This window comes from Carettochelys insculpta, chromosome 23 (genome assembly GCF_033958435.1).
Source record: "Carettochelys insculpta isolate YL-2023 chromosome 23, ASM3395843v1, whole genome shotgun sequence".
Lineage (NCBI taxonomy): Eukaryota > Metazoa > Chordata > Testudines > Carettochelyidae > Carettochelys > Carettochelys insculpta.
The window spans coordinates 19,813,948-19,832,429 of NC_134159.1; the positions used below are offsets into that span (position 1 = coordinate 19,813,948).

The 18,482-nt window shown below is 43.4% G+C and overlaps 1 protein-coding gene across 1 annotated transcript in view; it reads right to left on the reverse strand.

Annotated features, from left to right (window-relative positions):
• Positions 1-18,482, reverse strand: part of MEGF6 (multiple EGF like domains 6) — a 119,948-nt gene that overhangs the window by 63,653 nt on the left and 37,813 nt on the right. The window contains exon 5 of the mRNA XM_075017981.1: positions 17,130-17,252. Coding sequence (XP_074874082.1) covers positions 17,130-17,252 — 123 coding nt within the window. The remainder of the gene's footprint in view (positions 1-17,129; positions 17,253-18,482) is intronic.

Sequence of the window (18,482 nt, forward strand, 5' to 3'; positions counted from 1 at the left end):
ATATCAGCTGGTCTGGTGAATAATCAGCCACTAATTACTGTTCAATGCACTCATTGGTTCCCAGAGTTCCTCTATAGACACCTCAAGCTAGGAAAGTTCCTCAGATTTATCACCTAAAAAGACTGGCTCAGGTGTGGGAATCTTCTTGAGATACTGTGGACTGAAGATGCGAAGAATTCATTTAATTCCTCCACAATGACGTGACATCCTTGAGTGCTACTGTAGCATTTCAATCGTTCAGTGACACTACTGTTTGGAAGGTTTCCTGATTCTGATGTACCTAAAAATTTTTTCTGTTAGTTTTCAGTTTTTGTCTTCTTCTTCTTGCCTGACCAACTACACTTTTTTCCCTTGACTCACTCTGAACAAAAATGTCCCTCTGGCAGAGCTGAGAAACAGTCCCTAAAACTTTGTCTTAAACACACACTTGCACACTTGTGTTTAGCATTACATTGCGCATCACACTTCAGAGTTGTGTGAATATGTCAAGCTGCTTCTAAAACAGAAACATAGAAATGAGTTCTCAGCAGCCCAAGAATGTGCATGATTCAAATATATTGAAGGTCAAAAATACTGGACCTTCAGTTTGCTGAAGAAATTGCTGTACTTATAGGGAAGAGTCTTACAAGGGGATCACCTCTGTCCCTAACAAAAGCCAGCACTGCTCAGGTAACTACAGTTTACAGCAGACTCCAAAGTATTGCTAACCCAGTCAACCTTGGAAAGCTAAGGCTAATAAAAGCCTCTATTTCTTCATGAGATCCTTAGACTCCTATTAAGTGTGGCAGGAACACAAACTTCTCTGGGAGACACTACAAGGTTCCAGCTCCCTCATTTTTAAATATAATTACAGGTTGAACCTCTCTAGTCCAGCACGCTCAGGAGCTGGACAGAGCCGAATCAGAGAATTTGCTGAACCATGGGAAGTCAATGTTGTCTAACAGCATTGCCAACACTTCCACTGCTTACTGGGCTCTGGAAAGACATTTGGGGTCAATTGGAGCTAAATAACAGCACAAAACACTGAGAGCCATGACTGGTGACTGTAAGCAAACTTTATGGAACCACGGGAAACTTGGCCACTTGATAGAAGGACATCCGGCTAACTAAAATCATGTCGGACAACAGATGTTGCCAGACCAGAGAGTGCTGGATGAGAGAGGTCCAACCTATATTTTACAATACAATCACAACATGCAGCAACAGTAGCACTCAGGGTCCATAGCACTTCTTATTGCTGGATCTTTACAAACATGAATCATAGAAGCCTCTTTACCCCCAGGGTGGTACACAGAAAAACAAATACATGCCTAATACCTGAATGGAGTGGGAGTGAAATTCTAGCCAGAACTCCAAGTGACCTGAACCTTCTGGAGGTTCAGAAAGTTTGCTGTCTTGCTCTTATTAAGCTGGGGATACTGAATACCTCACTTGCTCACCTTTGGGTGCTCTATTCTTCCTCCTCAGAAAGTATGTGAATGACCCCCTTAGCCTGATTTGGGGTGATGTAGGATGCCTCCTTCATCTGACTGGGACAGGAGTGCTGTCTAATGCCTCTCTTGGCCTAGTCAAGGGGGAATTCAGCACACAGTGCAGTTGTAAATTGATTTTTCCTTTGTTATGTATAGCTTTCTTTGAAACAAAAAGACCTACTCCTCTAGAAAGGGTTATGAACAGATAGAAAGAACATCAGAGAACTATGCTGAGAAAAACAAGGCTAAGAAGTTATATCAAATGACAACTCATGGCTTTTATAAGTTACATACAGTACAGCTCTTTGGCTCAGCTACGAAAAATGACCCCTGAGGTTGGATGTTTACAGTATGGAAACAGACCTCTCAGACTTGTTCAATGCCTTTCATTTTCCCTCCTAATTAAACCCATTTAACCTGCACCTTTTATGCCAACCGTCAGACATCATTTCAAACAGTTTCTACTGTAGCAAAGTATGCTGATGAAGTACTGAAAGTTGTTTGATTAAAATAGTCTATTTTCACCGGAGTGCTTGCAGTATCCCAACAGCCTTCCCTATGGTTGTACAGACATTTGATCCACAGGGCACAAGGAAAACCACAAAAATGTTCTGATTTTTCTACAAACAATTCCCCAGAGCAAATCTGTTCTGAACTTCCATTCATATTAAGGGAAACATGAGTCTCCGATTAACTAAACAACATTTTTGTGAATAAAACTGACTTAATTGGGTCAAAATGTTGCAGAATGCTGCATAATACTGGAGGAAGAACTACCAGCCTGTGATAATTGTCCTGAATTGGCATTACTGGAGAATTATAGTTATATCACTTGAGTTATAACAGAGCTGGATGGTAGCCATTTAAAATGTTCTGGTATATTAAAATGTTTAATAAAAACATATTCAAAGCCTCCTTACAGTTCTTGTTTTTTTAAAAAAAAATCATTAAAATAATGCTATACTCAGCCAGTACATTTCTCCATATGGGAGAAACACAAGGCCAAAGTTTAAAATCCAAAAACAAAGTTCTTGGTTTTTGTTTTTGTTTTTGTTTTTTCATTTGAAAGCCAACACCACCACGCTGTGCTGAAAGCCCAGGAGAGGGAAGTCCTTGAGGATAGCCACACAACAGGAATAGCATGGACAATACCAGTGCAGGCTTCCAAGCAGATTTGAGAGGACCATTTTAGTTCTTGGCCTTTCCACTGAGACACATCAACCAGATGTCACAAATTGTCATAGTGGGTTTTTGGTGATGGAGACAATTATATACAATGAGACAGAGTGACACTTCCAGGATAAGACATGTATGGCCATCCAAGCACTGTTAGATGGCAATGATTTTCAGTCATCATAAAGCTACACCGGATATAAGCAACTAGTGAAAGGACATACACTCCATTTCCAAGCGACCGGCTACCAAGTCCTCCTTGACAAAGGACTTTTAGAAGAACGACTTTCAATAAAACACTACCATGATGACCAAAAATCTTTGCCATGACTTTTCAGTGGCACTGCAATCAAACATGGAGTGACAATGGGCTGTGAAGGGCCTTGACCCCTTTCTGCAAAAGCTAACTCAAACATTTGAAGAGAACTAATAAACTGAAGCCAAAAGCAGAAGCACCAGGAAGGTGGAGATCTTACAGCTATTTTATTTCCACTCATTGCCCCCCACTTCTCCCCAAAGTACAATATGTTTCATTAACAAATATATTGTTGAAAACTAATAATCCCATCTGAACCTCATAAATTCTGACTGTGGCCATGCCGTCTGAAGAACCCTAGTGTTCCGTTTGTGTTAACTATGCCGGGTACATTCCAGCCCAGTACAAGTAATAGGAACCAGACGTCATTCTCTGGCAAGAGGTGTATGGACAAGAAAGTGGGGTGATTGGCATTGCTGGCATATTCAGCCCAAAGTCATTTATGGCAAAAAGGATCAAAGCAATAACATCATGTTGCCTGTAATACATACCACCCACGCTACACTGAGTAGTAGCAGCGATCTCGGATGCCAGCATTAAGAGATGCTAGGAAAAGAAGCAGACTGGTTTAATTTAAACACAGGGAATGTCAAGAACTAAAAAGTAAGTAGCTTCCTCTTTTTTTTCTTTTTAAAGGAAAGGCCTTTTAGTCGTGGGCCTCTTTAGAATGCTGTTACACAAAGCGGTGGGTGAAGGCTAGTAAGAATGATTACCCGTCTTATCTGAATTAATAACCCCTTTCTTTACAAAGCCACACCGAAACAAATTTACACTCCCAGAAGCTTTCCCTAGCTGAAACTTTCTGAACAGATGAGACTGCCAAACCCAGTGTCACAGTGGCTATCATGTAGATCCCTGTGAGAAAAAAGATTTTCCACAGATGATATTTCACAGCCTTAAAAGAGACAGGACTATTTCCATCCTCTCTGTCTCTAAAATGAGTGTTGTGGGTGGGAAGGTTCTGGGCTGATGGCTCTAGCACGAGGTCCTCACCTGATCCTGAAACAGATACAGCATGGACAGTGCCAGGATTCACCACACGCAGAAAGCCACATCTGTCAATGGATTGTCCAACAATAGAATGGACTGAACCAACCGGCAAATAATTATACCCGATTCAGCTTTAATTCAGCAAAGCACTTAAACAAGTGCTTAATTTATATGCCTTAAGTTAAGCACATTGCATCAGGATAGCTGGTCCCCAACATGCAACCAAGGTCAGCTCTCCTATCCCAATCCAGGTGCAACCTAGACTGGTGCAGTCACCAGGTTAAGTCTGCCTCTGGAGAGTTATCAATGGGGAACAGCCCAAAGGCATAACACAATTCAGAGTCCAGAATGGGAAACAGAAGAGATCAGGGATCTAGAGAAGCAGAGAGCTCAGGAGAAGAGCAAAGATGAGCTGGCAGCGACAGGGAGAGGGTGCCATTAAAGAAAGGGTGGGTGAAAGTTCTCTAGTCAGGATGTGGAGCCAGAGATAAAGCTGGTAGAAGCAGATGGCAGAAAGGCAGCACAGGGGTTACCTACAAACCTCCCCAGGCTGGATGGGATGGCCAGAGATGGCTGATAGCAACAGAGAGATATGCTTGTTGGTCCCCTGAGCCACAGGGATGACACTGGAGGGCCTGACAGAGCAGAAGACTCATAGAGGGGTGAGCCCAATGACATCCCTGTCCAAGAGCGAGACCCACACCAGAGAATGGAAATGGGACGACACGCACCCTCCCAGAAGGAAAGGACTGAGGAATGGTGAGACACTCAGCCAGTACATTTCTCCATACGCGAGAAACACAAAGCAAAAGTTCAAAATCCAAAATCAAAGTTCTTGGTTTTTATTTTTTTCATTTGAAAGCCAACACCACGCTGTGCTGACAGCCCAGGAGAGGGAAGTCCCTGATGACAGCCACACAACAGCAATCAGTGGACAATATCAGTGCAGGCTTCCAAAGCAGATTTGCTGGGAGTAGAGAGGAGCATTTGCCACTGGGCCATAACACACCAGTGATTTAGGCATGTCTGAGAACACAGAGCAAAAAAGGGCCAGGTTGTGCTCTATGACACCAGTGAAAACTGAGAACAGGCCCTGCCTGGGTGATGTCAGAATCTGGCCACAGCCACTCTGCTGTGAGAGACATCCTCTCTCCTTAGTGCCGAATGGGAAAAAGTTTATTGATCAGAGAGACCTGGCAGGCTCGTTTTCCCTTTTACGTTCCTGTCAGTCTCTCTCCCAGGTCTCGTTTACCGCTAACGGAAGAAGAAAACCAGCATCAGCTATTTCTGCCCACAATGAAATACAAACTCATTCTCCAGCTCCCATTTGCGAAACAAGCCCTGGCCAACTCGGAACCTGCTCCCTTTCTCCTTTGTGACACAGGAGAGGAAAGACTCCCTTGCCAATTAGATAGCAAAGAAAATCAGGTTTAATCTTCCATGTCCATTTAGTCTAGTGGTTCTTAACCTTTACTGCAGGCTGCACCCTTTTGGTTATCAGAATATGTTCTTGCACCCCTTATCAAAAATGGAGAAGGGGGGGCCTATACACTTTTAAATGCATATTAAATATATGTAAAATATATAACATTAATAAATTCATAGGTCTGATGAAACAAAGTATTTGTACTTACGTGCCTGTGCTTAATTTGTGTTTCTGATGATTTACCTTCTAAAAACATCTGACATGTCTCACGCTCCCAGAAAGGGCATCATGTACCCTGACAGGGTACATGCACCCCAGGTTAAGAACCACTGATTTAATCCATGGCCTTTCCACTGAGACAGGTCAACCAGATGTCATAAGCTAAGACTTATGATAGTGGGTTGTTGGTGATGGGGACAATTATATACAATAAGACAGAGTGAAGCTTCCAGCACAGGACCTGTATGGCCATCCAAGCACTGTCAGATGGCAATGACTTTCAGTCATTATAAAGCTACATTGGATATAAGCAAATAGTGAAAGGACATACACCTCAAGCAACTGGCCAGCAAGTCCTCCTTGAGAAAGGTCTTTTAGAAGAAAGCCCTTGAGTTAACCGCTACTATGATGAGCAAACATCTTCGCCATAACTTTTCAGCGGCACTACAACCAAATATGGAGTGACAACGGGCTGACAGTCTAAAGAGATACCATAGGCTAAAGCAAGGTATGTGAGCTGCATCAGAGCACATTAAGAGATGCCAGAGCAGCACCTGCTGTTCTGATGGTTTACTAAGATATGAAAGATTTTATGTACTGTTGGGACTGTCTTGGAGAATCCCAACCCATGCTTTTGGGACTTCTGCAATTAATTATCCTGCCACAGGCTACTTATACTTGGAAACCTTGTGGGGAATTACTGCGGATTCCAGAAGAGGGAAACTGGTATGTGGAGATGCTTCCAGGGCCACACTGAGGCCACTGGGTAGTACCAAGAAGGCAGCCAACTTATGCCACACAAACACAGGTGTTCTGCTGAATCAACACCTAATGTCACATATGTTAGCGAGTTGGTGGTCAAGCTGGAAAAAGAACCTGTGGGCCTCCTGACTCAGTGTCTCCTGCTCTCACTTTTTTCTCTCTTATGCACTGGAGGTTAGACCACCCTCAGGACCTGGCTTGTGCAGAACAAGTGAGTATGCAGCCTTGTAGGATGACAGTCTGCTGAACCAGCTCCGCTGCCAGCCCACCGCAAACCTTTACCACTGGCGGTCTCTAGTCCAGCAACATCTGTGGTCCATGTACCTTTCTTTCAAGTCTATTCGTCTTGTCATCAATGGTAACTGGAAAACTCTACTATATTGCATCTGATGAGGTGGGTCTTTGCCCATGAAAGCTTATGTTCCAAAACATCTGTTAGTCTGTAAGATGCCACAGGAGTTCTCATTGTCTTTGTGGATACAGACTAACATGTCTACCCCTCTAGTACTTGGAAAATTCTTTAAACACAAATGCAGTCAATCAAAGCAGTCAGCACAGGACTCATCCCCTACTGCTTAACACAAAGTCTTCAGCTCCATGAAATATCTGAGTGTTAAACACCACTGTACACAATAAGGGTTAAAATTTTCAAACACATCTACCTAAGTGGGCCATACAACACAGGGGGATGAAAAACAGAGCTCTACATAATGGCAGCACATACACTGGGTGTGTAACTTAAGCAAACACACAAAACTTCAAAACACAGTCCTTCCAGCCAATCAAATAAATGCCTGCTATACTTGAGATGTCTTCATTTAAAATGCCTTTAATGATATAAATAGGGCTACATTGTGTAACTGACGTGCCAACAAGCTCCAGAAACATGTGCGCTAATAAGGACAATCTCTGCTTCCCAGGCCAAAGAAAGCAACTGGCTCAAAGTAAATCCCTCATTTTGCAATGCAGTCCAAGACCAGGAAAAAAAAAAAGCAACACCCTTTGAAAGAGCACAAAAGGACTGGCCAAGATTTGCCACTAGCCCCTCCCCATCCATTTCTGGCCCAGGATGTGAGGTAATTTCAGGACAGTGTGACGATGTCCTCGTCTGTAGCAGCAACCTCTCAGTTTGTTTTCCTTTTTCTTTTGTGCTGAAGCCACTTCACGCTGGACTGTCATACTTCAATCCACAAGAACTTCTTACAACCTTGCTGCAGCTCACGCAATGAGTTGTCAGCCATGGTGAGATTCTATGCTGTACTGTCCACATGCACATCACAGCCCATGAAAGGGGTGAAGAGTAGAGAAGTGGGTTTAACAAATTGTGCATCCTTCCAATTCTAGGCTGCTCCATGGCCCCGAATGGCCCCTGGCAGAATTTAAACAGCCCTGGAGGGCAGTGTAAGGTATAACAGCCTGTCTCTGGCTGCTGATGGGCAGCCACATGGTAGAGAATCTCCACAGTACTGGGCTAAGCTCTTTCTCTGCCATGCCACTCTCACCTGCAAGTTAGCACAGCAGCCGAGATGGGGCTTGCAAAGGGGTCTTCAGCAGACACCCTGTGGCTTTCTCTACTTCTGTTCTTGCACCAGGGAAATTGGCCCCAGGCAGCAGCTGAAGCTTTTGGGGCCTGTTTGTCCAGTGTATATGGTGAGAGTGGCAGTTGAAGCCTTTTGCAAAGGGTACCACACTTGCTTACTGGGTGGACAAGGGGAAGGAGGGCTGAGTTCTGGACTCTATTCTTGACTCTGCTGCTATCTCACTGCGGCACTCTGCTTAAGTCATTTACATTCTCTGAGAAGCAATTTACCCAGCAATAAAATAGGTTTACTATGAGGTTCCATTGAGACACAGGACTGTAAAATGTTTAGAGAACCTTGGATGAAAGATGCTTAAAAAGGGTGAAATATACCTCCCGATCTAACAGATATTACTCTGTTACCTGGACAACCTTAACTATCAAACTGCCATGCTTCTTGTTAGGTTATTTCCTTTCTTTTCCTTTGTAAAAGCTTTTCCACATATTTTCCGTATTTCAGGAGCCTCATAGATCTGATTCACCTCTGCTTTGCAATCTGCCTCACCATTTATACTTGTACGAAGTGCTCAATCACAAACAGCTACAAGAGGCACAAGGCATGGGAAAAAAGCAGCCAAATGTCACCTAGTTTCTGGTTCCTGAATACTGAAAAGAACCAGAGAGGCCTGGGTTATCCATCACAGACATGTAATAGTGACTCAAACAGAGAAGTGGAAGAGGATTCATCCTCTGCTTTTGCTGCCCTGTTTGTGGTTTGAGCTCTGCAACAGGTTTCGTACCTTCACAGTTAACAGAGCACCAGCCTCCCCTCGTGGGGCTCTGGAGACAGGATGTGCTTCAGTCAGTACTGCTGATGAATCAACAGTTTTGCGGGTTTTGTGGTGATAGGAAAACATTCAGAGAATTGGATTCATGGGCTGATATATTTTAAGTTGAAACTTCACAGCAAGATACTCTTTCTGTCTCCAAAACACTCTCTAGCCCTGCATTTCTGCCCAGTAGTATTGCCAACAGCTTCCTAAAGTTAATACCCTTACTCGACAGTGGCTCTGGACTACAAAACTCCTGGGTACCTTGGCTCAGAGCACCATTAGGAACCAATATATGTGTTCCATGTTCCCTTCAGCAGAATGGAATTGAGGGAGTCCACTGCATTTATTATTAAATCTTTGTTTCATTACAATCCATTTTCTACAACTGCAATGATTTTGTGCGACTTTTCTGTACTGCAGCTGAAAGATATCCCATGCTGAAATGCAGCCCATGTACACAAAGAAGTGGCCTGACCCTTCAGAGAAAAAATATCCCATGAGCTCAAGGGGAGTTTTGCCTGGATTAGGATAACACTACTGGGCCCAATGTCATTCAGAACATCACTGGGATACAACCCAAAAGCACAAGCTCCTACATTTCTGAAACATTGGAGAACTTCCTTCAACAACTAGGTACTACAGTCTATGGAATACAACCGAGACGTTCTGATTCCATCCAGCAGAGGGCAGAGGTCCAGACTCCAGGCCCACCTCTAGTAACCAGATCATCACAATAGTTTTAAATGTGTTTATGGTTATACAGGATACTGAATGTCTTAGCAGGCAGCAACTACTATAATCACTAGAAAACGTTCCCTCACCCTTTAGATCAGTGGTGGGCAACCTGTGGCCTGAGGGCCACGTCCGGCCCATCGCGTTCTATGTGTGGCCTGTAAGACATTCTGTTTACTGTAGCTCATGCACAGAGATGTCAAATTCTGCTGATTTCTGTCTGCGTAGTTTTTTTCCTACCAGTATTATGAAAGTGACACACACATAAAGCCAGTATATGTGAAGCGAGGTGCGTGCCGATTGCACACCACACTGACTGTGGGGGCCACACACTCCCTCTACATTCAGCCAAAGCTCTGCTATGGTTCAGTTGGCACACCCTGCAAATTCCAGGTATGGAAGTGCAGTTAGCAAAACTGCCTTACCGTGGGAGACAGTCTTGGTCATGACAATCTTGCAACCCACTGAGATGAAGGAGTGCCACTTATATGGCCCATTCACAAGCCTAGGTTGCCCAGCACTGAGTTAGATGCTCAAATTCCTAACTGCAGCTACAAATATAGGTTGCTGTACACCACCCACAGTACCCCTTTAAATATGTGTCCACGCACAACCTTCCAGTGTTGGGGTGCCGCTCTGAACCAACTTCCAAAGCATCAAGGAGAGGATCCTTGCCACTGGAGAGGATCCACCAAATTTGACCAAAAGTCTGTCTTCTGGTTTATCACTTAATTTGCTCACTATGTTTCTCTCTCTCTCTCTCTCGGTCACATAGCTCCTCTGCCTTCAGGTACCTTATGATTTTCATTCAGCCGGGAGAAATTTTTTCCTCTCAATTGATGCCCAAACTGAGTTTGTAAAAGATGAAAACTAAAGAATAAATTCAGGTTATTATTAAATGAGAAGTCAGGTCTGTTCTGCTGCAGACTACCCACTTTCCTACAGCCCTCAAACAGCCAGCCCTGGAATACTTGTCAAGAATGTTGGTTTAATAAAAACCATGTGATTTCAAAGATCAACTTATAGAAAAGCCTCTGGCTTTACAGAGTAAATATTTATCTAGACTGAGCACTGGCGGATTGAACCACTTTCATGTACTTGTGAAAACACCACAGAAAGCAGGCACGCGTTCAAGGGCCAGGGATTATTACAAAGTGACCCAGTGAGCGAAGACTGGCTTGACTCCTTGCATTTTCCAGACGTTGAGGTGTTATCAGCCTAAGTTTCAGAGTCTGGTAAATGAACAGGAAGCCCCTGCCCTGTTCCCTGGAACATGGTTTTCCTGATAGATAAATCTCGGGGGAAAGTGTGCCCCTTTGGCCTCCTCATGTGCAGAGCATGGGGCACTTTCTGTGGGTTGTTATTTGATGACTGTATGTTTGATTGACTGCTGCAAATTCAAACCACCTCTGAACATGTCAGCTGAGCTGCAGTTCATGACTACTGAAGTGGAGCCAGTGACTGGATAGGATGCAGCTATTGGTACTATGAGAACCACCACACCAAGCTGATGGGGTGGAAACCATCCACCCAGAAAAAGCTGAGGAAAGGAGGCACACATTGGGTACGAGCTTTCATGGCAGGAGCCAAACAAAGGCCTAGAAGTGAAGGGAAGGCAGTCATAAACCTACCTATTGTGTGTGGAAATAAACCCAACTTCTCTATTCCAGTCTGAATTTTTAAAAATTACCATATTGCTAACTTGGATCCTAGTGAACACATGGTTTCAGATGTTATCATAAAGTAAGAACAAACACCCTCCTCATCCTTCTATCGTGAAAGTGTGTAAGGACAAAAAGCATCACACCGAAGCAGGAATGCTGTGTCTTTACAGGTGTCCTGGTGGTGGTTTTTTAAAAACATTAATTTATGGATTGCCTAGGCTGGAGTAGGATTCTCTGCAAACTGAGTACTTGGGCGGCCATCCAGCAGAGATTCAGGGGTTGCCCAGTGAATCAGCAGGGTGCCCACAGCCTTTATTTCTATTGGTGGTGCTTCGGTGCACCAAACAAAATATATTCTGCCCATGGATGGAAAAAATGGAGAGAACACTGGCCTGGAGGTTCTACGAGCTCTTTATGCATCGTCTAGTCAGATCCTAGCTGTACTTTGTTTGTCACAGAGGTGCAGACATGCTGGAATAATATCACGCTCTGCCAGCCCCAAGATCAGGAGATATGAGAAGCTGCCCCCACAGGTTTAATGGATGGAGACACCTTCAATCTGGTAGCTATGCTTTAGGACCAGGCACGCTCCTGCTCATCCCTCCTGGGAAGTTTAACTCAGAGCTGCTTTGCTGCCTGCATAGGCCTGAGTGGATTCCCACTGGAACTGTTTTGCATAGATGCTCCAAACAAGTGTTAAAGTTTCCATAGAGAAGGAAAGCACGAAGGTTCCTGGAACTCCATGGAAAATCCATTTTCATTAACTGAGTGTTCCTGTTAATGATGATCATCCTTCATATGTTTTCTTTTGAAATTCTTTGGCTTGTGGGGAAGGGCTTCCAAACGAGAGAGTTCAAGTTTTCACTCTATAGAATTCACATAACAGCAGCGCATACATATAAATGGATGGTTATTGGTTCAAGTGGTCACAGCAATGGACTGGGAGACATCGGCTTCTTCTCTCTGCTTGCCATCCCTTTGTCCCTGGATGTTTGCCATGCAACATATGACATTCCATGAACTGCCAATTTAAATTGATGCTGCCCTGACAATGTTAGAAATATCATGCTGTGGTCAGTATATCTGTGTTGTTTTTTGGGGTGCCTGGGTGTCAATATGACAGAGAGCACGGGAGGAAGAGTGAGTTCATAAATGCAGTGCATGGGATATACATAATGGTTCCATGTGGCACGAAAGATTTATGGCTTGATTTGGGGTTGCCACATCGGTTGTGATTGGCTGGTGAACACACATTCACTCACTCTTTCTCTCTGACAATTTTTACAGCAGTTGACAAGTTTCATAAAACCCCCAAACCCAAAATTTTGTTCCACTTTTGCAAATATTTACTGAAATAATTTGCAGAAATGTCAAATAAAGAGCAGCCCGGAGGAACTGAAAACAGCAGCAGCAAGAGAAAGAAGGCTGAGCTCATCAGCCCACGAGGGGAGCCCAGGGAGAATGGTTAGAAGACAGCGGACTGGAAACCAACCAAATGCCAGCCACTACATCTGAAATTATATGTAAGCACAGAAGGTGAGGCATGGATCTCCAGCAGCCAAGGGCTGCGTGTGTGGAATCGCAGAGGAAAAGGTGGATGGGGAATTTATTTCACAGCACAATTCCTAGTGTTGCTTTTGCAGGCACATGCCAAAACATGTTGCCACTGTTGTAAACACTATTCTACAGAGCTGCTAGAAAAAGAGTGTCCCCATTAATGTGTGTTTGAATATCACTGCAGTGGGGTTCTCAAAATCAAGCACTGAATAAGGTGTTTTGAAGACTCTGCTATCTCCAGATCTCTCCACTATCCTTCAGAGCAAACCCCCTGCTTCAGGGAAAAGCTATTTTTTAAGGAGATTAATTATCTCAAAAACCTCCTCTACGCAAACTTTTACATTTGGTATTAAAAACCCTGTCTCATCATTCCTAGTGCATTCCTGAGCTAGCAGCAGGCTGACCTTCAGGGCTGACCCCGTCCCATGTAATGAAAGTTGATCTCTGGCTGGGGGAAGTTCTCAAAAACCAATACGAACTGGGGCCCAACCCAACCCCTTCTCTGCCCTTAAAAATGTGGTCTTTTGTGTTTCCAGGATGTTGATTCTCTTCCCTTTCTGCCTCTTTCGTTGTGATGTAAGACACAGAGAGCGCTTTATGTCTAGCAAGGAAAAACCCTGAGTGCCGTGCACACGCTAGGAAACCTGAGCTCTCAGCATTTAAGCTACTGCTACACATGCAAAGTCTCCGATAAAATAAAAGGCTGGCAGAACTACCCGCAGGCAGTCTTGGGGCCAATTTCAGTTCTAAACAAACAGCCAAGTGGTTTAATTTACTGAGAATGTGGACTTATCTCATAGTACTAGACTGGTCAGCAGTCAGCTCATGCTAACAGTCCATAGAAGAGAAATTCTGAATGGAGTTCATGCACAGTTGGGAGTAATACACATTGCTGGTGTAGTGTGTCCTCTAAAATGCAAGAACCAGGGGTGTGAGAAAACCCAGCAGCAACAGCTGGGAAGTAGGTCGGAAAACCAGACTGAACTAGGAGCTGGATTGGATTACTGAAGTCAAATAGATGGCGCCTCTTAAAGATTTCAAAGCACGAGGAGAGGCGAAAAATTTCTTTAACTTTTGAAGAACTCTTTTAAAATCTTACAAATGTTTCACAACACATCTAGAACACTTTGGAAAAGACTTAGCAAGAGCTATGAAATTCCATATTTCTCTGACTCTTCTCATCCTACTGTACATGTGATACCATAGTCAAGGCATACAAATAACTCCAGAACATGGATAGCAACTTTGGATGTAGTTCATGAATGTGCAACTCAGAGGGCATTCACATTACATGCAACTAAAAATGCCCCTTGTTCTGCAGGGTCTTAACTGGAGGCTCTTCTTTCTTTCATTAAATCTTGGGGACTTCAAACAGAGAAAAGAAAAGATTTGGGAGAAAGAACAAAAGTGCTAACTAGGTCCCTCTGGTTCTACTGACTCAGAAATGGGTACACAATTTTAAGAAGTGTAAACCAATGCAGAATAAGTGAAGGATAAGTTAGAAAGAACTTCTTGTGCTAACTTCGCTCCCTATCTGCCGTTGCTGGCCGACAAAGACTGATTGTAGAATGCAGTAAAGTCTTATTTTTCTTGAAGAGCGACACAAAATTCCAACAGATGTTTCTGCTTTTAGATCAATTGTAATTTTATGAAGTTTTCTTTTCTCTTCCAAACAACAGCAGGTACCAGAACTCAAGAGACCGGCTGCTGCTGCTGAGAAGTGTGCTGGCTAGCCTCACTGCCACATGTCAGGAACTAGGAAGGGAGCAGGATCCAAAAGCAACCAATCTTCCCATTCGCAAAGAGAATCAAAACAAAGTGACTGCTGTGCTTGCCCACTCGCGGCCCTGGTGGATGTTGAAGAGCCGTGCTTTCTGGGTCTAGGCGCTTGCCTGGCAGTGGAAGAGCCAGAATGCCAGAAGGCAAGTTGATTTTGAAAGAATTCCAAACTGAAGAAAGTAGCTGATGTCTTACAAGAAAAGCAATTCTTCTGACACTGCCAGTCTAGTTTTGTACTCCCAAGACTTTCAGCAATGAGTAGAGCCTCCAAACTCTCTGAGAGTCTCCCATAGCTTTTCTATATCACATCACAGAAGACATCAATAAAAACCTAAGTAACTGCATACTAAACATATTGTTCTGTTATTGCCCTTTATGCTATCGCAATCCTCTCAGATAAAAAATATTGTTCAATTGGTCCAAAATGTATGGATAATTTGAGCCAAATCTTGCAACCCCAACTCAGTCCTGAACCAGAGAAAGCAGTTGGAGACTTCTCTGAGCACAGACAGCCAAAAGTGCAGGATATACTCTTGTAATTTTCCAAAAAGTTGGGACATGAATCAAATGCTACCCAAAATCTCACCTATGAATGGAGAAAAGCACCTCAGATTTTTTCCTTGGCATAGCACTGTGCCCTTGTATCCAAGAACTTGCTCTTCCTTCTCAAGAACTCATTAATCCTTTGCTCAGAAAACTTGCTATAACAGGGACCAACCATACTGCCAACATTTTCCACATACTATCAAGAGAGAAAATTAAAACCTAAAACCAAGGATGGATCTTCTTTGACTGGCTGATATATAATTAATTTGTTACAACAGGTTGAACCTTTCTCATCGGGCACCCTCAGGACTGGACTACTGCGAGATAAGAGAATTTGCCGGACTACAGGAGGTCAATATTGTCCAGCTGTATTACCAAATTTCCATTACTTACTGAGCTCTTAGAACACAGTTAGGGGTAAATTACCGCTAAATAACAGCACAAAACACTGAGAGCCAGGACTGGTGGCTGTAAACAAATTGTATGGGGCCACAGGAAACTTGGCCACACCCATGATAAATGGTCATCCAGCTAACTAAAATCATGCCCAACTATGGATTTTGCTGGATGAGAGAGTTCCAGATTAGAGAGGTTCAACCTGTAGTTTAAAAAATTGATTCACCAACTCAAAGGAAATTTGCTTTTTTCAAAACATGAACAGTCCCTTTTTCACACTTTAAAATTCCAACTTCAGAAGGCTTTTTGATCACAGGCTACCTACCCTGAGCTACTAACTCCACTGATACCTGCTATGAACTCCATATTCAAAACATTCATAACACACACAAAATGCAGGGAGATCAGCTAGTTTCTATACTGGGCACAGCAATGAGACAGCCACCTCCCTGTCACCAGTTCAAATCCCTTGTTAGAAGTGACCAAAACATTGGTCTGATGATGTCTGATCTAATGTCTGATCTGCAGGTCTATTTCCTACCAGAATGCTGTCCACACAGGCTGGCACCCAGTACACAGTGCTAAGACTGAATGAACCATGGGGATCAAACACCACTGTTGTCCCAACAGGTGGTCACATTACATTAGCAACATCTGGCCAATGAATGGGAGACCCTACAAAGACGAGAGACTTTGAGATCCTCATGGAAAGGTTTGGAACATTGTTAGTACACAAATCCAAGTCACGTTAGTTTCTAGGAGGCGTAAGGTGGAGTATGCACTTAATGTAAGTTACTTTCATAGGAATGAACCTTTTATGAAATGCTGGTTGACAGACGAGGGTACTGCCTAGGTACAACAGGTTTCTTTTTCCTTTCTTTAAAACACTTTTTTCACTGCCAGCTAGATTCATTCCCAGCACGAATGGGCATGCAGCTCACAAACACCTTCTCCCTGAACCCGACTTGGCTCCCATGGCTCTAGACAGTTCACTAATATTTGGTTTTGGATTAGACATTCTTTAGACCAGATAGTGTAATGACTGAGGTCAGCCTCAAACCCAAGCAGGGCACACTTGGAACTAATCTCATGGGTTCTGAGGTTACCACAGCCACAATGACAACATGAAAAAAAACCACGCCACCATACTCATTAATCTCCTTCGACAGTGCATTCATGAAGCAATGGGCAAATTGATTCAGATAAAATAAGGACAAACCTGAACTTTTTGCCCAAAATAACAAGAAACCTGGATGTTTAGGGAAGCTGGGATGGCTTGACATTCAAAACGGTTCATTTTGGGGGTTGATTGGGTTTGAAAATATGCCTCATAGCCACTGAGCCAGAAAACTGTAGGAAATCAGCAACTGATTTCTGCCCTTTCAGTATCAGAGAGGAAGCCGTGCTAGTCTATACACTATCAAAACAAAAAGCAGTCAAGTAGCACTTTAAAGACTCACAAAATAGTTATTAGGTGAGCTTTCGTGGGACAGACCTGAAGAAGTGGCCGGTCTGAAGAAGTGGGTCTGTCCCACAAATGCTGACCTAATAAATTATTTTGTGAGTCTTTAAAGTGCTACTTGACTGCTTTTTGTCCTTTCAGTGTGTCACTGATTGCATGGACAATGGAAGCAAGAGAGACGGGCAGAGGGAAAGTGTATTTGTGTTTCATACAATGCTGCCCAGGGTTCTAAAAGGGATAAAGAGGAATGGACACTCTCAAAAGAATGAAAGCCTCAACTTACCAATGCAGGTCCTGCCATCAGTGTGCAGGCGAAAGCCTGGATTACACTCACAGTAATAGGATCCCAGAGTGTTCACACATCTGTGCTGGCAGCCTCCATTGTGAACTTGGCACTCATCAGCATCTGCAGATGGGAAGAGGAACAGAAACATCCACAGAAGTGGGCATGAAAGTAGCTGACCTTAGCATTTTCCTGGCTTTTGGCTGACTCCAGATCTGAGGACTGGACAAAGGACCAGAGGACAGAGCACCCTATCATCAGGTTTAACCATTCAGGCTGTTGTGAAAATCACAAGGTCAGACATGCCAAGAGCACCAAAGTCACTCAAAATAAATCATCCTTCAGACCTGACTCTGCAACAGTGCCATCCCCATTAAGAGAGGAGTTACTATACGCCACTTTCAGATGTTGGAACATGCTGTCAGGGTAAAGAAAGCAGAGATGGTCTGAATTAAACAACTGGAATATACCATGGGGAAATCCCATCTCTGAGACCTAAAGAAGATCTGTACATCCTCTAAGCCCTCCTTGCTCTCACTCAACTTATACAGGCTGGGCTATTCCATTTGCTCTTTATGCATTAAATTATTTGTAATACTATCAAGAGGAAACAGCTAAAAGTTACAGCATATGGACTAAAAGAACACATTAAAGCAGCAAGTTTCAAATCCCAAGATTCCCTGGACTTATGGGTTGGAATCCCAGCAGGATTGATTCAGCACCTGCATCTTTCTCAGACAGACAGACCAGATTCTTTGCAATTTACTATTTAATAAAGACTGGGCTGGCTGAGGAATCCTCCCTTCTCTGTACAGACACTAAAGCTCAACTTTGCCAAAGCCTGCATGTGTCTTCTGATTCATATACACAAGGGCTATGTCTACACTACAAAAATAACTTTCAAGTTGAGCGTCTACACACACCCTACTTAGAAGTTAAACTTCGAAGTAGGGCACTACTCCATTCCCAGGAATGGAGTAAGGACTTCGAAGTTGGGCTCTCTACTTTGAAGTTAACCAAGTTAACGAAGTCAGGGAAAACGTGTGCAGACTCTCTGCTCACTACTTCGAAGTAGCGCCTAACTTTGAAGTTAGTTCCTAGTGTAGATGCACCCCAAGATATAGATCTGTCAATGCCAGCCTGATTTCTTTGGCTATGTCTACACAGCAGTGTTATTTCTGAATAAGCTATTCCAGAAGAGGTATTCTAGAATAGTAAATTCCAAAATAGCACGGCTACATATAAACTGCAGTTTGAAATAGTTGTATGTTATTTCAAAATAGAATATCTACGCACAATAGAGCCTATTTCAAAACAGAGCCATTGGCTGTACTATGGCTTATTCTGAAATAG